Below are 26,597 nucleotides of genomic sequence, written 5' to 3' on the forward strand. Positions count from 1 at the left end.
TTTCTCCCATTGTGCATTTCTCTCTCAATATGAGAAGATACATACTTAAAAAATATCCAAGACCACGATCTATATTTAGGTTCATGTCAAAGAATCCATTTCATTTCAACTACAGTAGTCTGTCACAGACTTACTTAGATCATTAAATCATAATTTTTAGAAGCACCAATTTTATACTTTTCATCCTGTTTCTAAATAGGTTATTAATGGCAATATTTCCTGAGAATTATTATTATAGTTCAATAAAATATTAAAGTCTGTGTAGCAATTAACCCACAATCTAGGCAGTTCATACCATCCATTAGCATAAAGCAAGCAGATTAATGTGGTTAGTAAAAAAAAAACAAAAAAAAAACTGGAAATTAATGTTGGGTGAAACACACATGCAAGAGTTGTGCAAGGTCACTCAAGCCATTCGGCAACAAGGTTAGTGGGATGGTTAGTTGTGTGTACCTCAAGCTGCTGGGACAGAGCGTTTTTGTGCAGGGCTTCGAGATGCATGACTTTCTGGGCAGCTTGGTCCCTCTCCCTGACCAGGGACTCCCTTTCGCCCTGTAAGGTACTCAGGCTAGCAGAGAGTTCTGCCTGGGCTTGGCCAGAGGCCGCTGTCTTTTCCAGGGATGCCCGCTGCTTCTCCTCCAGTGAGGCCTTCTCAACCCGAAGTGTGGCAAGCTCTGCCTCCAGCGCCAACAAGGTGGCCTGCTGGGCTTTGGTCTCCTGCTGGAGCCTTAAGTTCTCAGCAGCACTCGCCTCCTGACCATTGAGAAAGGACTCCATGTCTTGCTCGAGCTTGGATTTGGCATCCAGGAGGTTCACCTTCTCCATGGCCAGAGAGACAGTTTCTCTACCCACCTCTTCCAACTTAGCAGCAATGCTTGCTTTCTCAGCAACCAGGTTCTCTTTTTCTAAATTGATCTGCTTCAGCTGAAACCTCAGGGTTTCTGCCTCTTGGTTCAAGGCAATGGCCTTGCCTTGCTCCTCCTTCAGGCTGATGGCCAGAGTGCACAGCTCTCCTTGAAGGTCTGTCACTTTTCTGTCCTGGACATCCTTAGCTGCAGTCAGCTTGCTTATTTCATTGGCACTGTCCTTTAGCTGATGTTCCACACACTGTTTTTCTCCTAAGAGACTTTCATTCTGAGTAGAGATATCCCGCATCCGAGCTAAAAGTTCCTCTTTCTCCTTCTCCAGCTCCTGCAGACCCCGGGTCAAGTCAGTCTCCCTAAGAACAAGGCAGTCTCTCTCTGCCTTCAAGGTCTCTCTTTCCTGCACCAGCTCCATTCGTACATATTCAGATTCATCCTTCAGTTTCTGTAATTTCTCTATCAGATCAGCTTTCTCTCCCTCAAGGGTTTCCTTATGGGAGCACTGAATCTGCAGCTGGATTTGCAGATCTGATTTTTCCTGCTCCATCATGGATTTCTCAGCACCCACCGTCACCAGGCTACTTTTCATTTCCTCTAGCATGGCTGCTAAAACGACCTTCTCCTCCAGGAGGCTTGCATTCATTCTGCAAGAGTTCTCCAGCTGGTCCTTTATGAAATTGACATCATCTGCCAGTTTGTCCTTTTCCTTTGCAAGAGCCTCCTTCTCAGATATCTCCCTTTCATGCTTTTCTAGCAGATCTCCCTTGTCCTTCTCCAAACAGAGCTTCTCACTCACATGCTGCTGCACTGCAAGTTCAAGGGCTGCTTTCTCAGCTTGCAGGCCAAGAAGTTGCTTCTCTGCTTCCTGTAGCTTGCAGTTGAGTGCTTGCTTCTCCTGGCCCAGGGATGTGACCTCTTGCTGGGACTTCTCTAAGGCAGCGGCTGACAGGCAGAGCTTCTCAGACAGTTCTTCTTTCTCCCTGAGGATCTCAGCCTTCTCCATACATACCTTCCTCTGATTAGCCAACAGATCTTCCTTCTCCTGCAAAAGGTGGAGTCTTTCAGAGTCAGTGATCTCCCTGCTGGTTTTAATTTCCTCTAGCATCTTGGCCAGGCTGTTTTTAGAGGCCTGTAACTCAGCATTATCATAAAGAGACTTCTCCAGGTCTTTCTTGGTAGCATGCAGTTGATTTTGAAGATCTCTTTTTTCCACTCCAAGAGCTTCCTTGTCAGAAACAGATGACTGAAGCTGTTCAAGAATCTCAGCTTTTTCCTTCCCAAAAGTATCAGCCTCTGCGTGCAGCTGAGCGTTTCTTGCATAGAGATCCTCTTTCTCCATGTTCAGTGAAGTCCATCTGGCCTCTAGCTCAGTGTTCTTGGTACTTAAGATGGTGTTCTCCTCTCTGACCAAGTCTATTGCAACTGCCAGCTTCTCCTGCTCAGATGTCAGTTTCTCTTTGCTTTGCTTCAATTCCTCCTGGATGCTTTCTTTTGCCTCAAATATCTTCTCGTAATCCTTCATGAGTTGCTTCCTGTTATTCTCCTGGTTTAGGATCTCCTGTTGGTACTTTAGAAGATCTTCCTGCCTTTCAGCATTTATCTTGCGAAGCTCCTTCAATTGGCTCATGTATTCTGCTTCAGTATCCTGAAACCTCTTGTTGGCCAGTTCCGCATCTTTTATACGAACACTAAGCTCCTCGACTGCCTGGGAAAGGGTATCCTTCTCCAAGCACAATGCGGCTGTTTCCTTGTGCAGCTCCTGATTCTTGGAATGAAGCGCTTCTTTCTGCTGGAGAACCTGCCTATTAAGCTGCGTTAGTTCTTCAGATTTCAACAGAAGTTCCGTGCGGCTGGATCCCAGTGTAGAGAGATTCATGGCAGCGTCAGAGAGCTGTGTCTGAAGGGCCTCTCTCAGAGCTCCAGATTCAGCGATTTCTCTAGATGCTCTCTCTAACTCTAATGTCTGAACCTCCAACTGTGCAACTAACTGCTCAGCTTCCTGCTTGGAGGAGGCTAGCTCGACAACAAGGGACTACAGGGGTAAAGTGAAAGGAAACAGGGGAAGGGAGAGGTCAAATAAAAAAAAAAAGTCAGGGAAACCAATAAAACAACGAAAAAGTACCGTACACCGGGCAAGTTTAAAGACAAGCAAGCCAAAACAAGGGGGGCAGGGTGGTACAAATCCACAAGGAATAGAACACCAAACCACATACAAGTAATATTATCTGACCAACAGAACTAATGCACGTGGTGAGCTTGTAACTGGATGAGGATGATGACAATTACTTACAACTTAACGACAGAATGAATAATGTGAGAGTGCCAACGAAATGTAACTAGGATTAAATCAGGAAGGTACCAATTGCCTAGTGTTGGAACTGAAATGGTCATTTTGTACAAAATGTCAAATTGCATCAAACTGTATTTTTCTAGTACAATTGTGAAGTTAAGAAAGGTGTAGAGGACACTGCTTATTTGATAAAGTAAATCAAATGTTTAAATGTAGGAAAGCAAAATGATGCATAGCTGAGGTGAGGGAGAGTAAATACCAATGACATCTGCGTTGCTGAATTAATCTTCTGGCAAAAAGAAGACAAAAACACACCGTCCCACCCTGATCTTAGGTACATATGCAAACACTTGAGCTTGGCTGTTGTGCTATTCGTAAGACACACTGCGTCATTCAGCTCCATTACATAATCGACGTGTGACTGCTTGCATACGAAACTCCAATCCTCACTACAATCGCTCCATTACTTTAGCTTATCATTAACAGCTCACCTGGGCCTGTTCTTTGTAGGACTTCAGCTCAAGCACCTGCTGTTCTAGGTCCATGGCGCGGCCTTGTATTGTACTGAGCTCCTGCTCGACTGCCTCCAGCTTGGCATGAAGATCCTGGAGTTGCTGGTTGTGCTGCTCTGTCTGCTTCTTTAGGGAGATGGCTTGGGAGGCCTGGAGCTCCTGGTTCTGGGCCTGGCCCTGTTTAATGCTCGCCTCCTGAAAGGGCATATTGGGGTGGAGGGGTTAGAGCTGAGGAGATGGTTCAAGAACCATCAAGAAATTCCTAAAGGTGGGACAATTTATTACAGCATCTGGAACCATATCTCATTAACAAGCAATTATATTTTATAATCAGGACAGTGCTGGGTCAGCAAAATTTGATTCCAAAAAACTAAAGCCACACAGACTGTCATGATAACTAAGAGATTAAAGAAAAAAGATATATTACACCTTTGGCACAGGGATACAGTTATTCGTTCCTTTACAGGCGATATACTGCCAAGCTAGTTTTGTGGGGACTCAGTGATACAAACAAACCTTAATCTTTAATTGGCCAGGAGAAAAATTAGGGACGGGCTGATCCACTTTTTTCAGTTCCACTATCTGATTCCGATACCGATACAAGAGCTCTTTTCACTTTATATATATGTGTGTGTGTGTGTGTGTGTACACAACACTTCATATATAAATATTTTTAAATTAGTACATATAAATGGAAAAAAAGGGGCAGCATGGTGGTGCAGAGGTTAGCACTGTTGCCTCACACCTCTGGGACCCGGGTTCGAGTCTCCGCCTGGGTCACATGTGTGTGGAGTTTGCATGTTCTCCCCATGCCGTCGTGGGGTTTCCTCCGGGTACTCCGGTTTTCCCCCACAGTCCAAAAACATGCTGAGGCTAATTGGACTTGCTAAATTGCCTGTAGGTGTGCATGTGTGAGTGAATGGTGTGTGTGTGTGCCCTGCGATGGGGTGGCCCCCCATCCTGGGTTGTTCCCTGCCTCGTGCCCATTGCTTCCGTGATAGGCTCCGGACCCCTCGCGACCCAGTAGGATAAGCGGTTTGGAAAATGTATGGTTGGATGGAAATGAAAAAAATGTATGCCATAAAATTTTTAATCCACCTTTTTTGTGCATCTTGTTTAAAGTAGTTCAATCTGAGTATCTTCCTAGTGTGTATACGCAGGTGGCGAAGACTTAAAATGCCGCACGATTTTTCTCCCACTGGCAACAGCGTCACTTACACTACAATGCGATAGCAGCCCCTCATGTTTCATAAGCTGTACCAAGCATGCAAAACAAGCGACTCCCAAATCATCCATTGCTTTTTCATATTACTCACATTGTCTCGCAGTTGCCTGCACTTTTAGAGGGATTTTCCACTAAATGCTACTTCACCTCTCAAAACTTTGTTTTTACTAAGATTGCAAATGGCTGTGCTCCTAGTTGTTGTTAAAAGCATAAAATACTTGCAGATCGTCGCCCTCTTATCTGATGTCTTATCTGTACACCCCTCATACTGAAGTGTATGCGCATGATGTCACAATAGGCAGAAGTCACTGTGCCCACACCCACTGAGTGCCAAATAGACTGAATGGCAGTGTTAGTGTTCCAGTGTTCTTGCATGCAACAAAAAACATATCTAAAATGGAAAAGAGCTCTCATGTGACTGATTGTAGAAATTGATTTAACAAGAAATAGGAGCTATCTTTTCAGAGATTATTGAACACTAAATAAGTAAGTACCGCACATGGATGGGTCACATATGGCCGACACCCAATTTGTCCAACAGGTATGGATTGGTGCCAATACCAATCCAAATATCGGATCGGTGCATCTCTAAGAAAATCGACAGGAAATCAGATAGTTGGACCGAAGATTGTATACAAACACCTTTTCTACCCTGTGCGATCAGAATAACAAAAACGGCTAGCAGATTTGAAGAAAGACTAACTGAGAAAGTCTGGAAATAGCAGAATTTATACGATTCTCTGCTATGGGATTGTAAAGGCTACCAGATGGCTACAAACTAAAACAAAATATGCTTATAATGCAATGCCATATACCCGTGTATGTTTTTGCTTGATGTTTTTTAGTTTTTATATTATTTTTCATTTTCATTTAAAATCTAGTTTGAGATGCGGTTTCATTAGTTTTTATTTTAAAGATGTAAATCTATTTAGGTTACATACATTTTACATAATTTTTTTTAGTTTTCTAGGGATAGCAAAATCCTACAACTTTGTCTAAGCACTACAAAATGTCACAATGTAATGCCTGGATATTTCTATGGTTCATTGCATGAAAGAACCAAAGAAACAAATCTTTACATTAGCTAAATAGTATTTAAAAACAATAACGGAAACTGACATTTGTTTTTTTTTATTTTACCTCAGATGGTTTTGAAACCAATAGTGTATGTCATTTAGTTATTTAATTTAGTGTTACGGAAATATTTTCGTTGCCGATTTTAATTCTGTCATGCATACTGTAAGCACACGGTTAGGGCACTGTTTATTCTAATAATATCCATACCACACTTCATAAATGTGAATTCTAAAAGCAGCTTTGCCTGCCGTGGTGGCGTTGGAAGTATAAACAAACATTCAGAAACGTGGACGATCAGACACTGTGTCATGTGCGCCGCTGTAGTCACGCTTTCGTGTGAACTATGAATCAACCCGGAACCATGTTTGCAACACATGGCACTTATGCTCATGTAAATACGATTTGCCAATATTAAGGTCAGAAAAAAAATGGAGGTTATGTCCATATAACGTGCGACATGTGGGTAACGTAATTAGTGACAAGCCTGCAAAGTATACAGGGCACCAAAAATGACACTGAGCCTAAACCCCTGAATCAGCTCATATACTAATGTGCATGACCAGCATTAGTTCATTTCAGGCCACATTGCTCTGGCTGGACCCACCACGGGGGCCAGTTGTGGCCACAGCACCGCGCTCACCAGCTCGGCCAGCTGCAGACCCCGTGCCTGCAGCTCAGCCTGGTGTGTCCCCTCTGCCTCTCGCAGCTGTTGGGCTACCCGCTCCTCGCTCTGCCGTCGACTCTCGTCCAGGTATGCTGCTTGCTCCTTGGCCTCAGAAAGCTGGGCTTGCAGCTCCTCCACGCACCTGGAATGGGGGGTGGAGGTGACCAGGAGGGCTTTTCAAAAAGCCAGCACTACTCCACTTTCAACTACAGCATTTGGGGATGCAAAACAAATGCTACCATGATTGTAACTATTCAGATCAATAACAATAAAATCAGTTCAAATGTAGGAAAAAGTGTGACTAGCCAAACGTTAAGCTGAAGCACTTTGAGTCTGAAAATTGGAAAAAATATATTTACAGAGCAGACCCATGTGCTTACACAACAGAATGACAATACAGTCACGTTTCATCTTTATCTGGACACCTGGCAAGTACAAGTAAGCAAATTATTTTTTAGTAGCAAGACAGAATGGAGGGGATCCAGACTTGAAGGCAGAACTCACCTTTCTCTCTGGGTGAGCTCATTGTTCATCTTGGTTAGCTGGGCGGAGCTGTCTCCTGACAACTTCATCATGTCCGCCATGTCGCTCTCCAGCTTGGCCTTGTCTGCAGTCAGCCTGTCCAGTTTCTCCTCTGCTGCCTTCATCTTCCTGCCCATCCCTGCAATTGCGAATTTTTTTTCTGAGGACTGAAATTTGGTCTCAAACAAAATACTTGTGATGAACCTTCAATTCTATCTTAAGAAAAAACTCTCAAGTGACCTCTCTCAAAAATGTAAACAAGTATTAAACTAGTGAAAACCAACTGGGTAGTGCTTATTTCTACACCTACTTCAGTTTATGACAGTTAACTTCAACACATTAAAAAAAAAAATCAGCTTTTTTTCCTATTCATGTCACTGTACTTCAAGTTTTTGGAGACTTTTCCCATTATTACCGCTACATGATGCTGGCACTGAGTTTTGTTTTCCTTCACATCAAATGTGAAAATTCCATTTATCAATATGTTTTTCCCCTACATACTGTAAAGCCAACAGCCAAGCTTAGCACAGACAGGAGTTTACTGACAGACTTTAGAGACAGAGCTCCTGAGTTATGCACTTGAAATGGTTTATGAAGTAGATCCAACATTATCCCTACTTGTGCAACTACAATCATCCTAAAATGGAGTTCATTCACCTACGGGCAATTTAGCAACTCCAATTAGCCCCAGCATGTTTTTGGACTGTGGGGGGAAACCGGAGTACCCGGAGGAAACCCCACGACAACATGGGGAGAACATGCAAACTCCGCATACGTGTGACCCAGACGGAGACTCAAACCTGGGATCCAGAGGTGTGAGGCAACAGTGCTAACCACTACACCACCATGCCGCCCCGCAACTATAATCAATCAACACTAAAGATACTACTCCTCATTAGATCCTTTACAAATTCATCTCTTTGTAATATTTCATTTTTTGTATCATTTTTATTTTTTCCACAAGTCTCAGTACATTTCATCATAGTTTTTGGCATCATAAATTAATTTTTATTTTACTATCGACACAGTAGTAAGAATCTTTGTTAAAGAATAATTCTGTTGATGAAAGCTGACATAAATGAACAATGGTTACTGCCACTAAAAACCCACATATTTACAGCATTATGTGTAGAATTGATACCAATTGGGCAAGAGACAGGACAGGTAGCTCCGCTGGAGCACTTGACTTAGGGTATATATGAAACTACGGGTATGAAAATACATGGGGGACAAATAAGATCTCATATTGGTATAAAATGGTATAGAAATATTAGTGTTTCACAATCCATTTGGAAACACTGTCAGTCAAAGTACATCAATATGAAAGTGCATGAATACGTGCTTACACTTACATTGGTATGCCCCGAGTGCATATGGCACATAGCAAAACAATGGCTAATAGGGTGAAAAGTAGTGTTGACTTCTATCACTACACACATCTCCTTTATAAACCATGTCTTATTCCACATCAATGGCAAGTGAGACAAATGAAAAAATGTAAACAACATCAACCTATGTGAAGAAGAGGCACCACTGACCGGCCAGCTGGCTCTTAAGGGTCTCTGTCTCTGTCAAAAATGCTGTGCACTGCGCGTCTTTCACACCAAGCTTCTCCAAGGTTTCTTTGAAATAAAGGGTCAAATAGATCAGACTTTTTAAGATCATTTACAAAGTTAAAGCTTTAGACATTGTAGCCCTTGAGAACAGACTGTAATTATGTCCCAGTGAATATTTCATTTGGGTAGAAGTCAAATCTTATAATTATCCAGTTAGCAGTTTTATCAAATACTTTAAATTTAATATAACACTTGCCTTGCAGAACTTGGGCAGTTTTACCCTGTTCTGCTGTTGACCCATCAAGGTTTTGCTTCTGAAAAAAAATAATTAAATGAACAAAAACTAAGAACCAACACAGGAAATCCAAACAGCTTGGAGTGAAATCCACCAATTCAAGACAAAAAGCTCCCTCTGGTGGGAATACATCACAACTGAATACATCACAGGAGTGCGCAGAGTTTGATATCACTGAACATACAACAAACACTTTGTCACAGAACAATTAGTGGGTATTTCATGTACTTTTTAATGTTGATTTCAGAAATGGACTAACAATTTTGCTGTCACCCATAGTTTTTCAGCGATTCAGTTTGTAGGCTATACTAGTTGTATGTAACTAATTGAGAATGTAAGGGTATAACTAGTTTAGGAAAAAATTTAATTTCTGTTTGTGATCCTTTTTAAGACTTGACAGAAGGGCCTAAAGTACTGTAAGTATACACTACCAGTCAAAAGTTTGGACACCTTCTCATTCAATGGCTTGTTTATTTTAATTGTTTTCCACATAATACATTAATATTGAAGACCTCAACACAATGAAGAAATACATGTGGAATTATGCAGTAAACAAATAAGTGTTAAATAAACCAGAATGTTTTCAATGAACAGCTGCACCTTGTCCAGAGTTAATCTGTGGGATTTCTTTCCTACGTTAATTGTGCTGTGCAGAGATAGGGTTGGGGCAAAGTTCTACAAAGTGAATAACCCTATTCAACTACTGGTCCACTCCACATTATGGGAAGAACTACCCAACTAAGTAAAGAGAAACGACAGCCCATCATTACTTTAAGACAGTGGTTCTCAAACTTGGTCCTCGGGACCCACCGCCCTGCTTGTTTTACGGCTATCCCTGTCCTACACACTGCTGATTGACTGAACACACCTGATCCAGGTAATCAGAAGCTGAAAGACAGTTGCGATTTGTGTGTGGGGCAGGGATAGCTGAGAACAACCAGGGCAGTGGGTCCCAAGGACCGAGCTTGAGAACCACTGCTTTAAGACATGAAGGTCAGTCAATCCGGAAAATTGCAAGAATTTTGAATGCATCCTCAAGTGCAGTTCTAAAAACCATCAAACGCTATGATGAAATTGGTTCACAGAGTTTAAGTAACAGGCATATCTCAGTATCAACTGTTCAGAGGAAAATGCATGAAGCAGGCCTTCATGGTCGAATTGCTGCAAAGAAACCACTACCGAGGAACAACAACAAGATGAAGAGACTTCCTTGGGCCAAGGAACACAATAAATGGACACTGGACCAGTGGAAATCTGTATTTAGGTCTGATGAGTCCAAATTTGAGATGTTTGGATCCACCTGCCATGTCTTTGTGAGACACAGAAAAGGTGAGTGGATGGTCCCTACATCTGTGGTTCCCACCATGAACCATGGAGGAGGAGGTGTGATGGTGTGGGGGTGCTTTGCTGGTGACACTGTTGGTGATTTATTCAACATTCAAGGCACATTTAACCAGCACCGCTACCACAGCATTCTGCAGCGACATGCCATCCCATCTGCTTAGCACTTTAATCTACTATGTAGAAAACAATAAAAATAAAGAAAAACCATTGAATGAGAAGGTGTGTCCAAGCATTTGACGGGTAGTGTATTTTGCCAGAGTTAATAGACTATAACATGTTTGAACATGTTGAAACAGCATCCTGCTCTCTTTCTGACATGGAAAAATAATATCAAGGCAAATGGAGTCCCAGTATGATTGCTGACATCCGCTGGACCCTTAAGAGGAATGTTCCTGAGGGCAAGTACAACAGTTCATGGACAGTCTTGCTTTGGATAGAAAAAAAGATTACACTGCATTTTAGATGGATATATATATACACATCACAGCACTCAAAATTTTTATCTACCAGTACTTTGCCATTTACTTCACAGCTTAACTGCATGAATGGCAAGTACATTATACATCATTCATTATAAAAGCACATTTTCTAGATGTTTGAAGAATCCCATCAATCTAGCTGCTGCTGAAACCAGTTCCTGATTCTAGATCTCACCTGAGTCTATTTATTACTCAAACTGAGAATCATTTAAAAATTAAGTTATAAGCCAGTCCCCCATGACTTGGGCTCTAAGTCTTGTCATCCTACAACTTACCAGGTTACCCAGCTGCTGCTCCAGAGAGATTCTCTCTTTATCTGTGGCTGCCAGCTTCTCCTTGAGGGACAGTATCTCCAGCTGCCTGCCCTCCAAATCTCTGACCAGGTCTGTGACCTGCGGCGTATGTGGCCGCCATGGGATCATGGGAAAGGTGAAGGTGAAATGAGTATGAATAAACCATGGAATGAGTATGAATAAACTAACAAAACAATGACTAAGTTAACTATGAAATTAAAGAACAACCAAGACTAAATATGTGGCATAATGGATAGAAAAACTAAAAGGATGCGAAAGAAACACTGACGTTCTTTATTGACAAAAACAATATATGGGGCGGAAATGAAAACACAATGAGCCTGGACCCACCTTGGCAGACTGCGAGTGGGACGTGGCTTCAGCTGCCTCCACACTGGCCCTCAGTTTCTGAACTTCCTGGTTACCTTGAGCCTCCTGGGCATGCAGGGCTTCCCTGGACTCCTTAACCTGCTCCCTCAGAGCCTGCAGCTCAGAGGTCTGCTGGTCACACCGGCCCTCTAGGTCCTCTAGCTCCTTTACCTTCACTTCAGCAGCATGAAGCTTGCCCAGGACATCCTCCATCTCCACCAGGTGCTGTTCTTCAGCACTCTCCAGGCTGCTGCGGAGTGACTCTGCCAGCCTTTCCTTCTCTTCTGAGGCATGCATCAACCGGCCACGCAGATCCTCTATCTCACGGGACCTGGAGGTTCCCTCAGCCTCCTTCCTGGACTTAAGCTCTTCCAACTGCAAACTGTGCTCCAACTTCTGCCTCTCTATGGCACTCTTCAGTTCCATCAGCTCAGCAGACTGAGCTCCTGCGTCCTTGCCAAAGGACGCCTTCAAGCCTTCAATGGTCTGCTGGTTGGAGACAATGGCCGACTCGAGTTTGGTCCGCCACAGTTGGACGACGTTCGCATTCTCCTTTTCAGCCTGGCTAAGGTGACCCTTAAGCAGCTCATTTTCCTGGGAGAGCTGGTCACTGTTGGCCTTTAGCTGGGTGCGCTCTTCCTGCCAGCCCTTCTCGCTGGCCTCCAAGTGTTCCCTCAGGACAGCTAGCTCGTGTTGGTGCTCTGCACCCTGTGCTGCCAGCTGAGCCTTCAGCAAGCTCAGCTCCTCTGAGCCAGAGGGCACAAAGTGGCCGGCCTCCACCCCCCGTGACGACTCCATGTGCATGCGTAGGTCAGCCACCTCCTTGGCTCGCAGGGATAAGTCTCTCTCCAGCTCCATTATACGAGATTTCTCAGAAACCGTTGCTACCTACAACACGGCAAAATTTCCATTGAAAACAAAATAAAGCCCCCTCTGTGGGCTATGGTAAACAGGATGGAGCAGGGTCCACAGAGCAAAGATTCCCTTGTTTGAGGATACTGTAAGGCCATTTCAGGACTACAGCAGGCCCTAAACACACCCAAGGGAAAGCAGAGAACAATACAGCCTCCCCAAGAATGGCCTGATCAGAAACCAGCACACAAGAACAGGGTACCTGGAGCCACAGCTACAGAGGTGTGTGTCAAAGCCCACAACCATGTGCAGATTATATTCAGGAAATCTATCCCACCCCCCAACAAAAGCAGCTGAGCATTAAAGGTAAGGAATGTAGCTGGAGTATGGCATAGGAATAAGAAGCCCAAGTAAGCAGGAGAGCCAGGGAAAAGCAGATGGGGATGGCAGGCTATCCAGGACTGTCAGTGAAGGTTTGCGGCAACTTAGGGCAACCTGGGGTGAACTAGGGCAGAATGAGAATGAGCAGTGCACAGCTGGCAAGACCAGCAGAACATAGCTGCCAACCTCAGACAACCCCTATCCAATCAGTACACCCACCTGAATATCCACAAGATTACAGAGAAAGGTCTGTTTAGGACTGTTTAGTCCTGGAATGGCCCTTTGACCATGTTAGCTCAAGGTAATGGCAGATGTTATTGGTTAAAGAAGTTTCATCGGTCAGCTATTTAATAAATTGGCTAACTTCAGTGTTATGTATTTGCCAAAACCAAAAAACCTGTCAAGCTGTTTTTCATCCACGTCGTATCTCTCATTGTAGTTTACAAAAATCAAAACGGAGAAGCCACTGAATATCTGAATCCAAAAACGTCTAGATAACTTTGAACTGAGCAGCAATATTAACTCTGTTGGATTTTTCAGCCAACAACAACATAGAAGTTATCTTGAAATTAAATGAAATGGTTTTAAAGTAATTCGTCTTTTCATTAACCCAAAGTGCTTCAACTTAACACCACATGGGTACACAACACACTTTTCCACCTTTTTGACACCATAATGGTAAAAATCAGGACAACAGTATTTCCAAAGACGCAGGCAAACGGCTGCTGGTTTCCTCGACTGACACTTTACGGAACGGAATCCATTACCCTAGTGTCTTCTAACTCTCTCTGGAGTTTGTCAGCTTTGGTCTTTTCAAAGAGCAGGCTCTGTTCAAGTTCCTTAATGTGGGCATGCTCCAGTTTGGTCTGCGTCTGTTAGTAAAGAAGGGAGAGGAACAGAACACACCAATGCCACCATCACATGCCAGCCAGACTGCTGCAAGGGAGCTTCATGCAGGCCGTGCCAGCAGCACCATCCACCAGTGAGGAGAGAAGGGGTGGAGGGGCAGGTGGGTAAGTGAGGGGGAAGGGTTGGGATTCGGGAGGAATGGAGATGGAAGATGATAATGAAAATTAAGTTATTTGTTGTGATTAGAGCATAACTGTGAGTGGGAGGTGTTCAGATCAAAAGAACCATGCAGAACAAAGCTTTAAAATTATGAATGATCCCAAAACAATCAAAGTGAATAAGTGCATGAGTGAATGTAACACAAAAGGACTTCGACCATTCTATCAGATGAGATACTGAATGTTTGAAGGAACATAAAAAGTCTACAACATAAAAAGTCTACAACAAATCATGGGACACAACCCCATTTTAGCAGCACGATCAGAGTCATTGTATCATCATTTACATCAAAGAGTTAATACAGAAACAATATTACCATAGACCCCTGAATAACCTGAGATAATGTAGAAGAGATGTTAGTATGAATGATTTCAATAAATCATAATGTAAAAAAAAAAAAAAAAAAAAAAAAGCCAACAGGAGGTATGTGATGGAGGCGTGCGGCCATACTTGGCGATGCACATTCAACATGGTCACTGCTAGCCAACATGGTGGACAAGTGAAAGGGCATTAATGGCAGAAAACCTTCATTTTTGGGCTTACAGTAAAACATTGCATTGTCACTGTTATTGTTTCACACACAAAGCATTTGATGTTCCGTTATGTCTTATCTTATAGCAGAGGGCACATGCAGGCAAACAACTGAGGCTTAGAGTGTCGTTAGTGCTGCAATTACCAATTAAGGAAAAAGAAAATCAAGTAAAATCAATAAAATTCTACCCTGGGAATCGGTTTAAAATGGGGAATTTCAACGCAGGATGTCTTCGGCATATTGGGATTGCTGTGGAAAGACATTGACACATCCGGTGATGGAGGCACCATTTCAGACAGCCAGACCTGCCCCGTCCCACATGCTCCACATGCCAGGGCTGCCAGATGGGCCCGAGGCATGGGCACAAAGACGACTGCATAATACGAGCTAAAATAACCATCAAGAAGCTTCAGGCAACAGTCTACACCAAGATCTGCAGCTCACAAAAGCTCCTTTCAACATGCAAACTAATGTCACAGTTCATAACCCTGGAGGGAGACTAAGTGAGCAATATATGTGCCACTCAGAAATTAATGCTATCCAAGAAGATATCTTGGAGTTCTGGCTGTGTTGCCTCTGATGGTGTCATCAGGCATGTCTCCAAATCCTCATATTGATCAGAGCTAATTAAAATGTGTAAAGAAATCCTCTATGCTACATAATGGTGTCTTAGGAACAGCACAACATGCCATATCAAAAAAGGTACCCCAAAACAGGTATGTCAAGCTTAAAGCAAGCCAATACTAAACATTGTAAACTTTTACTAAAAAACTCATTCAGATTTATGCACTGGATTTATGCAACATTTTTGCCCAAGCATTTTAATTTCACTTGATTTCTTCTTGTTCTACATTAAAAGAATGGCTGACGCACCAATTACTCTGAAAGAGCAGTGATTTGTATATAAATGTTAAGGTTTGGGCAACGTGATGATTAGAGTACGGATAATTGATTAGACTGAGTGTTAACACAGAAGCCAAATCACATCTAGATTTTGATTTAAAAAGAAAAGAGATGACTTATACAATAATGATATTAAAAGCTGTCTAGGGCGGAATGCTCTGATACAATGATGTAAATGTTAAAACCAACTCATCAGTCATGGGATCCCACCCTGACTCCTACAATGACACTATGCGTGTGTGTATGTGTGTGTGTGTGTGTGTGTGTGTGTGTGTGCACGTGTGCATGTACACATTTGGGACAAAGAGGCAGACTGTGTTCCTTTACCTCCAGGTCCCCTTTGGTAATGCAGGCTTCTTCCACACGGAATTGAAGGTCCTCCACTTTCCTGTTACACAGCAGGGATATTTCAATGCTTCCGTCCTGCTACAGGTTATCATCAAAACACCCCCAGCAACCACAACCCCCACCAACCTTTTCTCCTCCTCCAGCTGGTTCAGCAGCTCCACCTTGTCCCTGTCTGCAGCTTCCACCAACCCACGCAACTGGTCCATCTTGGCCTCCATCTCCAGCACATACTAAGACATATAGATGGCGGGAAATGGGAGGGCTTTAGGGGTAGGCTCCTCATTTTCATCAAAGCCCAACTTATACAGACTAATGGCAACCCCACCTGCTCCTGTCCCTCCCTCAGCAGCGTAAGCTCCTGCTCCACCTGGCCCACGTGGCTAGTGGCCTTGGCAACCTCGGCTCGCTCGAGGTCCCGCTCGGCCAGCAGCTGCTCGATGTGCTGCTGCTTCTCCTTCAGGGCTTCCTGCAAAGCCGTGGTGCCCGAGATCTTGCGTGCATAGCGAGACGACGTCTCTGTCAGCTGCAGAGGGGTCGCAGAAGACCAAGAGGACTCAAACCCTTCACATTTCAATATCCGTTTAGGCAGTCATAGCTGCGGCGACCAAGTCATAAGGTTCATGAGGATGGTACAAGTGGACGAGATATCTCACCAGGCCTGTACGGCTGGGCTTGCCGCTGACAGAGGAGGTGACTGAGCTCATGGAGCTGATGGAGGAGGCGCTGGGGCTACGCTTGAGGGAGGAAGGCGTGGTCACGGACTTGCGTGCCGCGGCCGCCTTGGCTTTGGCTGGTGTGGTGGATGGGAAACCAATTCGCGTCACCTTGTGCACTGGTGCGAACAGGCCGTATCTGGGCTGGCACTGGAAGTACCTGCAGATATCGGGTATTTCAAAAGCTTAATTACTTTTACTGTTAAAAGTCAATGACTGCAGTTAGTGTGTTGGATACTACTACTAAGTGAAAATTTGATGCACTGGACCACTATGAAGGCTAACAGCAGCATCATGCTCTTACAGCTCAAACAGGATATAGTGGTCACCTGGTTCCAGCCACCGCCCCATCATTCTTTCCCAGAGGCTCATCCAGCTCCACGCCACACCACTCGCCCTTGGCGAAGTCTGTCTCACCCAGGAACCGCACCACACCAGCCTTGGTGCCCCCAACCTATGGGAGGAACAGCAACTCCATGATCACCAGGCTCAGTGTCATTCACAGGGTCAACTGTGGTGGCAGCACCACAGGCAAACGTAATAATAGAGTTTAGGCCCTCAATCTTGTCCTGGGGATCTCCAGAACAAGGGCCGAAGGCCTCTGCTCATGTTTCCAATGTGTATATTTAACACTGCGATCTCACTGGTCACATGCAACTGCTGTTTATTTATTTCAGGCCTTAGGTACAGAACCAAGCACTGTTCCATTCTGGTGAGAAAGGAAAGACATTCGAAATTTGAGAACTTGTCACATGAACAAGATGGAAACCAGAGGAAATGAGCTCTAGCTGCTGCAGCCACAGAACGGGGGAGCTGCTAGCAGGGGGTATGCATGACGTGGTGGCTTCTAGTCCCATTACTGCACAGAGGAGCAAGACTATGGAGCCAGTACTGAAGATAAAAGGAGCACAGGGAGCAAGAGAACACAGAATATTCTAAACGGAGGCAAACTCACATAATCATGCTGTGTAATATTATGTGTGGAATATTAGTTAGAAATATGAAATGAACAATCAGCAGAATGATTTTTAAAATTCTAGCATGTTCTTTCTGGTGCGATCTGCTAAGCTACTTTTGATCACTCTGTCACTGATTGGTGAGTCTGCAGGGTTCTGAGTATGAGAATGTCTACAACCTTACCAGCACACGATCTCCCATCTTCAGCTCCCGTTCACCCTTCTTAACAGAGCCTGCCTCGGACAGGTTGGAGACAGACTCACTATTGGCCCGTGCCAGGTTGGAGGCTGGATCTGCCGGTGAGGTCTTCTTGGGGGCTGGGGTTGGGGTTGGGGTTGGGGCTGATGCTGTGGCTGTGGCAGAGCCCGTGGCAGAAACGGGAGCAGGACTGGCTGTGGAGGCTGGGGTGGTGGTGGCAGCCAGGGCAGCAGAAGTGGGGGAGGCTGCTCTGGAGGGGGGTGCCGTCTGTGCGCCATTGGCCTCGCCCTCTGTGCGGGACAGCTTGGAGGGCCGGGTGAAGATGCCTCGCAGAGGCTCACACTGGAAGTAGCGCACACCTGCCACTGAGCCATCGTTCTTCCCAATGGGTTCATCCAGCACGATGCCTGCCCACTGGCCAGGCGCAAACTGCGTTTCACCCAGGAACTGCACGAAGCCGGGCTTGTTGCCGTTTACCCACACGCGCTCCCCGACCTGGAAGCTCTCTGCTGCATCCTGCGCCTCTGCCGAGGCAGGACTTGCAGACTTTTCAGCCACAACAGGTTTAGGCACAGCTGCAGAAGGGTCAACAATAAATCAGTACTTGATCAAGAAAACTGTTGGTAATAGTAATACCCTGAATAAGGGGCTGATGCCATCATTCTTGCTTGATTAGTAAATGAAAAGGAATTATTAGTATAATGCTGTATTAAAAGGTCCTTCAGTGGTGCGCTGGCATCCATCCAGGGAGTACTACTGCTTTGTGCTCTATGGTTCCTGGGAAAGGTTCCAGGACCCCCCTCCAAGAAAAAAGGATTTCCCTTGAATTTACAATACATTACTGAATGCTTCCCCTCATGGCTGAAGTATAAAGCCTACTCATAATTCCAGGCTAACACTGATTTGATCGGCCAACCGGTATATCGATTGATTAGCATCGTACACGTGCGTACTTTGTCTGGTTTCTGGGTGGAGTGGCAATAAAAGCTTTAATTTGTAGCCAACACAGGCCCATAGAGCTCAGTGACAAGTTCAGGCCACCAGCAGACCCGTCATGTCATTAGATCATTGTAGCTCAAGCCTCAGTCACTGTAACCACAATTTCCACAGTGATATATAATGGCTAGGGGCTGAGAGGGAGGGAACAGGATATGCCAATCAGAAAGTCCTGTACATTTAATTAAAGTTACAGCAATACAGATATCTGCAGAATAAGCAGTACTCACTTAAAATTTGTCTTCGGAAGTGTTTGTCCAACAAAACAAAGAATAACACTGCAAACACTACACAATTACACAGGAATGGGCTTCCATTTTGTACACTCAATAGCAGAGGAACACTATATAATTACGGAATTCTCCATAGAACATGAACCCTGCAGCTTCCAGCAAATAATTAGGTCTTAGTTCCATGGTGCAACAAGACCCATTCATTCAATGTGGCTCCCATGCTCCTTAGAAAATTCTTCCTCCCTCACACACCAAGGCTATTGTTCAATAACAGAAAGATTCTTTTATTTTTATTAAAACACTGACAAATTATGTGCTTGAACAAGCAGCTTAAAATGCAATTTTCCATTTAAAGTTAAGACTTCACTTCGGGTCCATTTGTCCTGTACTGTTTTTACAGCAGAGATTTGTACACTGTTCATTAACTTAAAACACTGATTAAAAAATTCCCAGACTAAGAACAGGCATCTTAAGGGAGAGATCTTTACCTGTGGAGGGCGCTGTCTTGGCAGCAGCCACAGCTGGCCTGCCAATCTTGCTGGGCGCTTTCAGCCCACTGGGCTTTGCAGTACTCATGCTTCTCTGAGTCACTAGCCTCTTGTCTGTCAGAGGGCTTCAGCCCGGTGCAACCATGGACTCAGTTCCACTCCACTGGGATGCGCTATCCGTCAAAACAAAGTGGAGGAGGGACAAAATGGAAAAACAAAAAAGGACAAGGGGATGGGGGGGAAGGGGATGGTGCCCTGGAAAAAAAAACCTATAAGGAGAGAAGAAAGGTTTATGAATGACAAAGAACAAGGAAAAAGGAACACAAGTTCAATGGTACAGACAGACCCTTCCCATCAGGAGGCGCCTGGACTGAGAGAGAGAGCCCTAGAACCCAACTGAAACTCTTGCTACAACGTGCTAGTCAGACAATTCGCTGGGCGCTGGTCGCTTTCACCCAACCACCTCTATGGGCACATTATTCCACTTTCAGAATATGGGACAGTGCATTACTGCAGAGATCAGCCCAGCTGGCAGAGCTGGCAACCATGTTTTTGTTCACTGATACATAGGTGGGGGTCTTTCTTTATCCCTCAAATTAGTTAATAGAAAGGACTGCAGTTAACAAGGCTGGCACAGCAGACTGATAGAGCAAGGTGAAAGGCTCCGTTGGGACACCCTTGTTATTGCATAGCCCTTCCCAGGGGATTGGAGACCCACGCACAGAAATGCCCAGCCCTTGGGGTCATAGTCAGGAAGGACTGCTGAGTAAAAATACTTAAAAAGGCCAGAACAATGAATGAGCAGAACAGGGTGAAAAGAAAATGCACGTGCATGAACATGTGAGAAGTATTAATAGCAGCCCGACAGAGAAATTATAGGTCTGTTTAATGCTCCTCTCCACCCAATGGAAACCGTACTACTGTTAATACATGTACCAGACAATACCATTAGGGGAAATACAAACACAAAATTCTGAATACTAAAGTCACTGAAGAGAGCATGTAAGAAAAGGTCATTTTTGATTGCAAGAACTAAAACCAAGGCTAATATGCATTTTTTTTTCTAGGTTCCACAACTGTTAAACATAGGGTTGTACCAGACCATGTTGTAACGCAGATTTTGGTGCCACTTAAATGCCTGAGCTGTTTACTGAAATATCTGCCCTCTGGTGCTCAGGCAGCAGAACTAACACTGCACTGAAAATATTCCGACACCAGAATGTTATTTTTAAATTAGCTAAATATTTTACATTTATCAGTATATATTTAACCCCTGTATACCACTTTTAGAAATCTGGATGTCAGCTTTACAATTCTCCTGGGGTCATATGATTCATAGTGTGATTGCTGTTCCCAGTGTATGCCCCGTACTTTCATCCTCAACAATTCACTACCAAATTTATGGCAAAATAGTTTTAAATTGTTTTATGGCCATTTATTTTCCAAAAAAGAAAGTGTCTATTTTACATGTGCTTTCAAAGCCCTGTGTTCGTAAACAGCACTCTACCAAAAATGTTTTTTTTTCTCCAATATTACATCCTCCTGATACAGGATAATTTCAGTGATTTTCTTAGTTAAGTAAAAACATTAGAAGTTTGCTCATTTTGACCTCTTTTTGAACCGTTATTACCCACTCCCACTCTTTGTCCCTAAATGGCCATGTGTAAACCACACATTATCTAGTCGTAGTTTTTGCAGTGTTTTGCCCAATAAAGCTTCTTTTGTGGATAAAGAATGATAATAGATTTTGATAACTGGACCCTTACGGAGACACAGGCACTGATGTCAACATATTTTGAAAGGTGGGTACTTTGCTATACATATAAATAAAGAGGAAGGCATATTTTGCCTGGCAATTATTACCATCATACAATATTTTTATTTTTACATTATTTCAATCATAAAATATGGATAAAATTTTATATTTTTATAATGTTAGTTATTTTAAAACATTGCATAAGTTACATTTTAGAAAATATTCTTAGTGTTCAGGGAAGAGTGGTTTACAATTTGTAACTCCGCATTTGTAACTTTGTGGTCCATTTAGAGCTTTTTAAACATCTCTCCAAATATGGAAAGCCACTATATAGTAGGTCATATCTCAATCTTATGAAATTTATATGGACCTGGAATCAAATCAGATTGATTCAAATATTAAAAGCACTATATAGCAGGTCATATCTCATTCTTATCAAATTGATATGGAATTGGAATCGAATCAGATTGAATTGAAAGCCTTTAAATCGAATCAAATTGGGGCATCTGTGCCAGTATTAAGCCCTAACTGTATGCATTACCTGCTCATCGCTGTGTCAGTATTAGGGCATGTCATGGTGCCTCTGAAAGCACTTCAGTCTGATGAGGAACATGCCAAGATTCCTAGGCATTCCATGTACAGTCGCTATTTAAAGATGCAACTAGTTACTGTAAACACAGATCCCAGAGTGTCTGGGCAGACTGACTAAGCTCTCTAAAAATATGGAGTGAAAAGCTGCTGCTGCATCGCTCCTCTACTAAAGTATAATCAATTTTAGTGCATGCATAGCCTTCTCCGGCAGACTACAGGCCACCTGCCTTTCATGGATTTAAAATTCCATTATATCTGTATGTGGTCCAGCCTCCAGTGCTACTTATGTAGTCCAACCATATTACAAGCGTGTCTTACGGGTGTTGTTCAGTTACACAAATTAACATCTATGGTCATAATTTGGGCACAGTACCTCAGACAGATATGGAGGATACAAGAGCAACACACGCAATTAAACAATAAATAAAAACTATTTAAAAAGTGGCAGCTAATGACAACCATGTAAACATATAATTGTGATGAAATGCAACACTTAAGCAGCATCGCCACGTGGTGAGTGAGACAGCTATTCTGAGTCTGAAGGACAGGTTATTCCACCAATGACAGGGAGAAAAATCAAACTCTAAAAGAAAGACGATTGTACCATTAGTATACAAGAAAAACCTGGCAACATTTTTTAAGTAGAGATATAATAATCATAATTAGTTTAGAGCATGCTATACTATTACAACAGAGCTGAAAACCACTGCTCCAATAAAGTTCCCACTCCTGAAAGCTACTATTACTACATATGTACTATATTCAGAACTTTCAGTCAAAAAAGAAGCCTGTCCTCCACAGCAGTCCAGTACGACGCTCACCATTTGTTAGAATTGCCAAAAGTTCCTGAAAAACAACAGCAACACATGCAAACTGGCAGGCCTGGTTCACAAGGGACACTAAAACTGCAATAGCCTTCAGCCTGAAAAACCACAGCACCTGAAATCATGTTAGTGTCCCTGATATTATAACAATAGCTCCTCTTATTTGCCTTAAGATGAATCATTTGAATATATACCACAATTTTAAACTGACCAACACAGTTTATCTTAAATCAAAAGATAAAAACAAAGGACTCTGAACAATGTTGTGAAGAGTAAATGGTTGATGCTTAACCAAGTCATTGTAATAATGCCATGAGTGTTTGCTTTCCAAATGGTGACATAAGAGCTGAGACAGCACCAGAAGACTTTCAGGGTGATCATACACAGAGCAACATTTTGAATTATACTGCTGGACAATGTTGCTGACCAGTGTCGCTAAGGCAATTTCACTCTGATACTGGCAAAACATTTCTATTAGAAAAACTCTGATTGGGAGTAGAGAACTTTCTGTGATCATCCATATCCAGATGAGTAGCCCTTAGTCTCACCTGGCTGGCAATTGCCGACAACATTGTTCAAAGAGTTGCCCTGTGCATCATCACCTTCAATGTGCACACATTCACCTGGCCGATCAATTACGTCAACAAAAACCTCATTTTTAGTGGATAAAGCCTTTTCTTGTAAATGATTCCTGCCAATAGTTTCGATGCTTATAATTTGTTTGCGCATCAAACGTGGACATGTATTTTCTTAAGGATACATAAATCAGGAGAGCAATTAAAAGCTTACAAGCCAGCCACTGGTTTTCTTTTTTTACTTGTTCTTAATCATGTCAATATAAGCAGCAATAGGGGGCTTCATTGTGAAGCTCAACATTTGAGCAAGTTTTGTTTTATACAAGGCTTAATCAATCATAGGAAAAGTACATAAGAAATACATTAGGATCAGATGTCCTGTCTGCAGCAGGGTTCAGCAGTCTGCCTTAAGACAAACCGTCTTATTTGACCCAAAGGGAAACTGACCAAATCTCACTCCGCCTCACACAAACTGTGAAACTAAGTATGTGCAGGACAGATGGATGAGGTTCCCCTGTTTCCACCTAAATAAAAATAAACAAATAAAACATGTTTAAAACTTCATAGAAGCATTATGAAAATTCTGTAGATAACAGCATGCCAAGCTCAAGCCCCTGTTTGGATATCTAGGGACCCAATAAAAGCAGGCGCAGATGTTTAGGAAATATCAAAGTTGGTGTACAAAGTCCATCACAGAGTAGATATGAATGAACGAAAGATAGCTGGCTTTGCAGTATAAGAATGCCTCTTTCAAATGCCTGTGAATTTTACTTACTGGTTGGGAACATCAATGCACCCCATCCACAACGGTACTTAAATTTGTCTGTAGATTAGCTTAAAAATAATTAACACATCAGCAAAAGGGAAGGGCTATATTCAAGTAAAAAGTGCCTGAGAGCCAGCATAATGACGTCCACACCCTTGTTGTTGAACAAATGTGACTAAACGTAACAGCATGGCTGCAGCGGTGTCAGTGCTATGCGGGCAACAAACAGCACTGCCACATGGTATTGCCACAGCTGGGGCCTAATGAAGTCAGCCAGCTTTGCTTGTCTTGCTTTCTTACTGCCACAGATCCCCAACCCATGACAGTGAGGCTTCATCCTGGAACCAAGCATCCAGTTTTAATTAGAGTGCTTCCCAGTAATTGATAATGAAGTATTTTTATCATCTCAGGTCATTTATCCAGCCAAACTAAGGCAGCAAGGTCATACACACAGTGCTATCTAGGGGGAAAAACAATTTGTACTTTTCACTTGGAAGACTACCTTTAGGTTTCCCTTGGGTACTCTGGATTTATCCAAAGATACACAATTAAGTGAACTGGCATCTCTAAATTGCCCACAGAGCACAGCAGTGCGTGTGTGTGTGTGTGTGTGTGTGTGTGTGTGTGTGTGTGTCTTCCAAAGGACTGGCATTCCATCCAGAGTGTTCCTCTACTTTATGATGACTATGGCAGGCTCCAAGCCCTGCTGTGACCCTGAACTAGATAAGAAGATTCAAGATGGAAGTATGGATGTTCGGAATGATTTTTCTGTATCAGCTGAACTATGTTTGTTTTTTTTTTTTTTTAACTTTTGCCTTTGTAACTGAACTACTCATTCTACCTGAAACCATTTCTATTATTATTAAACTACTGCTCTAAAATGCTCTACAACAAATTAACTTCTTGTATTATAAATGCAAACTCTCCGGTTACCAAACTTTTACAGTACATGGCGCAGATCTATGCACTCAATAGTCATAAACTGCACATTCAGCATCACTCACTGCTTTCACCCTGAAATCCATGGCTTCCGAGGGGATTGTGACCCTGATTACCTCTTGCCTTTCTAGACCCTTTCCCTGCTCTTACTTCAGGAGAGAAATGTTGTTTACATCAATTAAGCCCCTACTTTGCAGTGTATGCGTGAGGTCAAAGAGGGTCGACTGAACAGGGACCAGCTGGTGGGCCTACAGGTTGGGCTGAAAGGCCACCAATATAGAATAGGAAACAGTAGTGGACCTGCAGATCGAATTACATGATCAGAAGAGGCCACTGCATTTGGAATGCACTCCAGAATCTGACCTTGGGAAAAGACAGAAAAGAAAACAATGGTGTACAATGTCCACCATATGAAAAAATAATTATTGATCATCATATAAAAAGAAAATGAATGACAAGAAATCATGATCATTTTATGCAGCTTACTGAACATGTTAACTGCAATACAGAAACAAGCATCTCCTTTTTAAATGCATAGTGTTTTTTTTTTACTAATTTCATCTTCGTATGTTGATATTGGTACGAAAGCAAACTAATTCATTACATTACCATTTTCACAACAGTGCTTTTCATATTACCATGCAACACACTGACAGATGCAATTGCTTCCTCTCTTTTCCCAGGCATTCTCAAAATACTAATATTACCGTTAACTAGTTCCTAAAGCTGATTGTCATTGCACCAAGCCGCATCTGATTTCTGTTTTTTTCCCTGGGTGTCTTTCTCACCAGTGTTGTGACCCACAGTGCTGCATGCCTGCCGTCTTACTTCATTTTCTCGAACAGCAGCAGTAATACATTGCTCCTGTCCTGGCTTTCAAATCTTGTAATCCACTGCTAGGCTGGTAGCACCAGCACCAGTCCCTCCTCACCACTACTTCAGGGTCAAACCTGAAGAATATATATGGCGACTGCCTGCCATTCGTAAGATGCATTCATGCCAAGTTCTACCTCTTCACAGACACACACCCACATTCTAAGATTTCCCAAAATGAAGGTGACTCATGACTGGAATGTTTAATGGTTCTTTAGGGCATTACCTAACAGGGAGGACCAGAACATTGGGCAGGGCTCTCCTTGACTGCATATCCAATGGAAGGGTGTGGCATGGGTTGTAAAGCTATGACAGAGACATTCCTATCTCCAGAAGACTGTCTCTACCGTCAAGGCACTGATTTTTTATTTTTTTGTGCAAAAGATCCAATACTAATCTTGAATATCGGATCTGTGCACCTCCACATGCATAAAAAAATACTTCAACCAACTACCTACAACAGTAACAAGCAGTCACTTTTCCATGGCTTGGATTTTGTATTATCTATTCACTGATATATAGTTTCTGCAAAAAAGGAGAAAAAAAGAGGCAATAAAGTCAAACCCCTAACAATTTTCTGTATCAATTTGCAATGTTAATGAAGTGTACACAACCCAACAATCTTCATCAGAAAGACTGACAAATGTTGATTTTAACTGATAAGAACCTCAAATCCAATTGTCTGGAGACTTCTCTATTTGGGTTTTGGATACAGCTGAGAACCCATAACATTTAAACATAATCCAACCTTCAAACAGCATGCCATTTTGTTTTCGGCTTGCTGGTGCAAGGTTAATAATTCCCCTGCAATGAACAGCAGAAAATTAGTCTGTGAAAAAGCCAGTCTGACATTTAGGATTCTTGAAATAAGCATTAAGCTATTAAACATCAAGAGGCAAACTTTTATAAGGCACACCACATATCGCAGAGAGATTTTTCTCTGCAAAATTCCAAGTCAATTTAAATGTGATCTAAATCATCTAAACTGGCCTCAATACCAATAAGCAGTTCCCATTGCTCAGCAGATAAGGCACAATACTTAGCCTTAAGAGGTTCCTTAAAAGACATGCCAAGAGCAAAAAAAAAAAACAAACATGATGGGAAGTCAATAAAAA

General features: G+C 42.9%; 1 protein-coding gene across 7 annotated transcripts in view; it reads right to left on the reverse strand.

Moving 5' to 3' along the window:
* The window catches only part of clip1a (CAP-GLY domain containing linker protein 1a), a 50,499-nt gene that overhangs the window by 21,663 nt on the left and 2,239 nt on the right, over positions 1–26,597 (reverse strand). For 5 of the 7 annotated variants that reach the window (XR_007382815.1, XM_048978382.1, XM_048978390.1 and 2 more), the window contains exons 2-17: positions 19,159–19,427; positions 17,427–18,016; positions 16,616–16,740; positions 16,227–16,446; positions 15,899–16,096; positions 15,700–15,803; positions 15,553–15,613; positions 13,490–13,594; positions 11,472–12,377; positions 11,103–11,219; positions 8,966–9,023; positions 8,692–8,775; positions 7,136–7,292; positions 6,608–6,773; positions 3,645–3,860; positions 454–2,895 (exon numbers count right to left, since the gene is read on the reverse strand). Coding sequence is in view for 6 of the 7 variants with exons in the window: in XM_048978382.1 (XP_048834339.1) it covers positions 454–2,895; positions 3,645–3,860; positions 6,608–6,773; positions 7,136–7,292; positions 8,692–8,775; positions 8,966–9,023; positions 11,103–11,219; positions 11,472–12,377; positions 13,490–13,594; positions 15,553–15,613; positions 15,700–15,803; positions 15,899–16,096; positions 16,227–16,446; positions 16,616–16,740; positions 17,427–18,016; positions 19,159–19,246 (5,637 nt within the window). In the remaining variant the exon portion in view is untranslated. The remainder of the gene's footprint in view (positions 1–453; positions 2,896–3,644; positions 3,861–6,607; positions 6,774–7,135; positions 7,293–8,691; positions 8,776–8,965; positions 9,024–11,102; positions 11,220–11,471; positions 12,378–13,489; positions 13,595–15,552; positions 15,614–15,699; positions 15,804–15,898; positions 16,097–16,226; positions 16,447–16,615; positions 16,741–17,426; positions 18,017–19,158; positions 19,428–26,597) is intronic. The other 2 variants (XM_048978399.1, XM_048978412.1) reach the window with 2 other exon arrangements.

The sequence above is a fragment of the Brienomyrus brachyistius genome, chromosome 2, assembly GCF_023856365.1.
Source record: "Brienomyrus brachyistius isolate T26 chromosome 2, BBRACH_0.4, whole genome shotgun sequence".
Lineage (NCBI taxonomy): Eukaryota > Metazoa > Chordata > Actinopteri > Osteoglossiformes > Mormyridae > Brienomyrus > Brienomyrus brachyistius.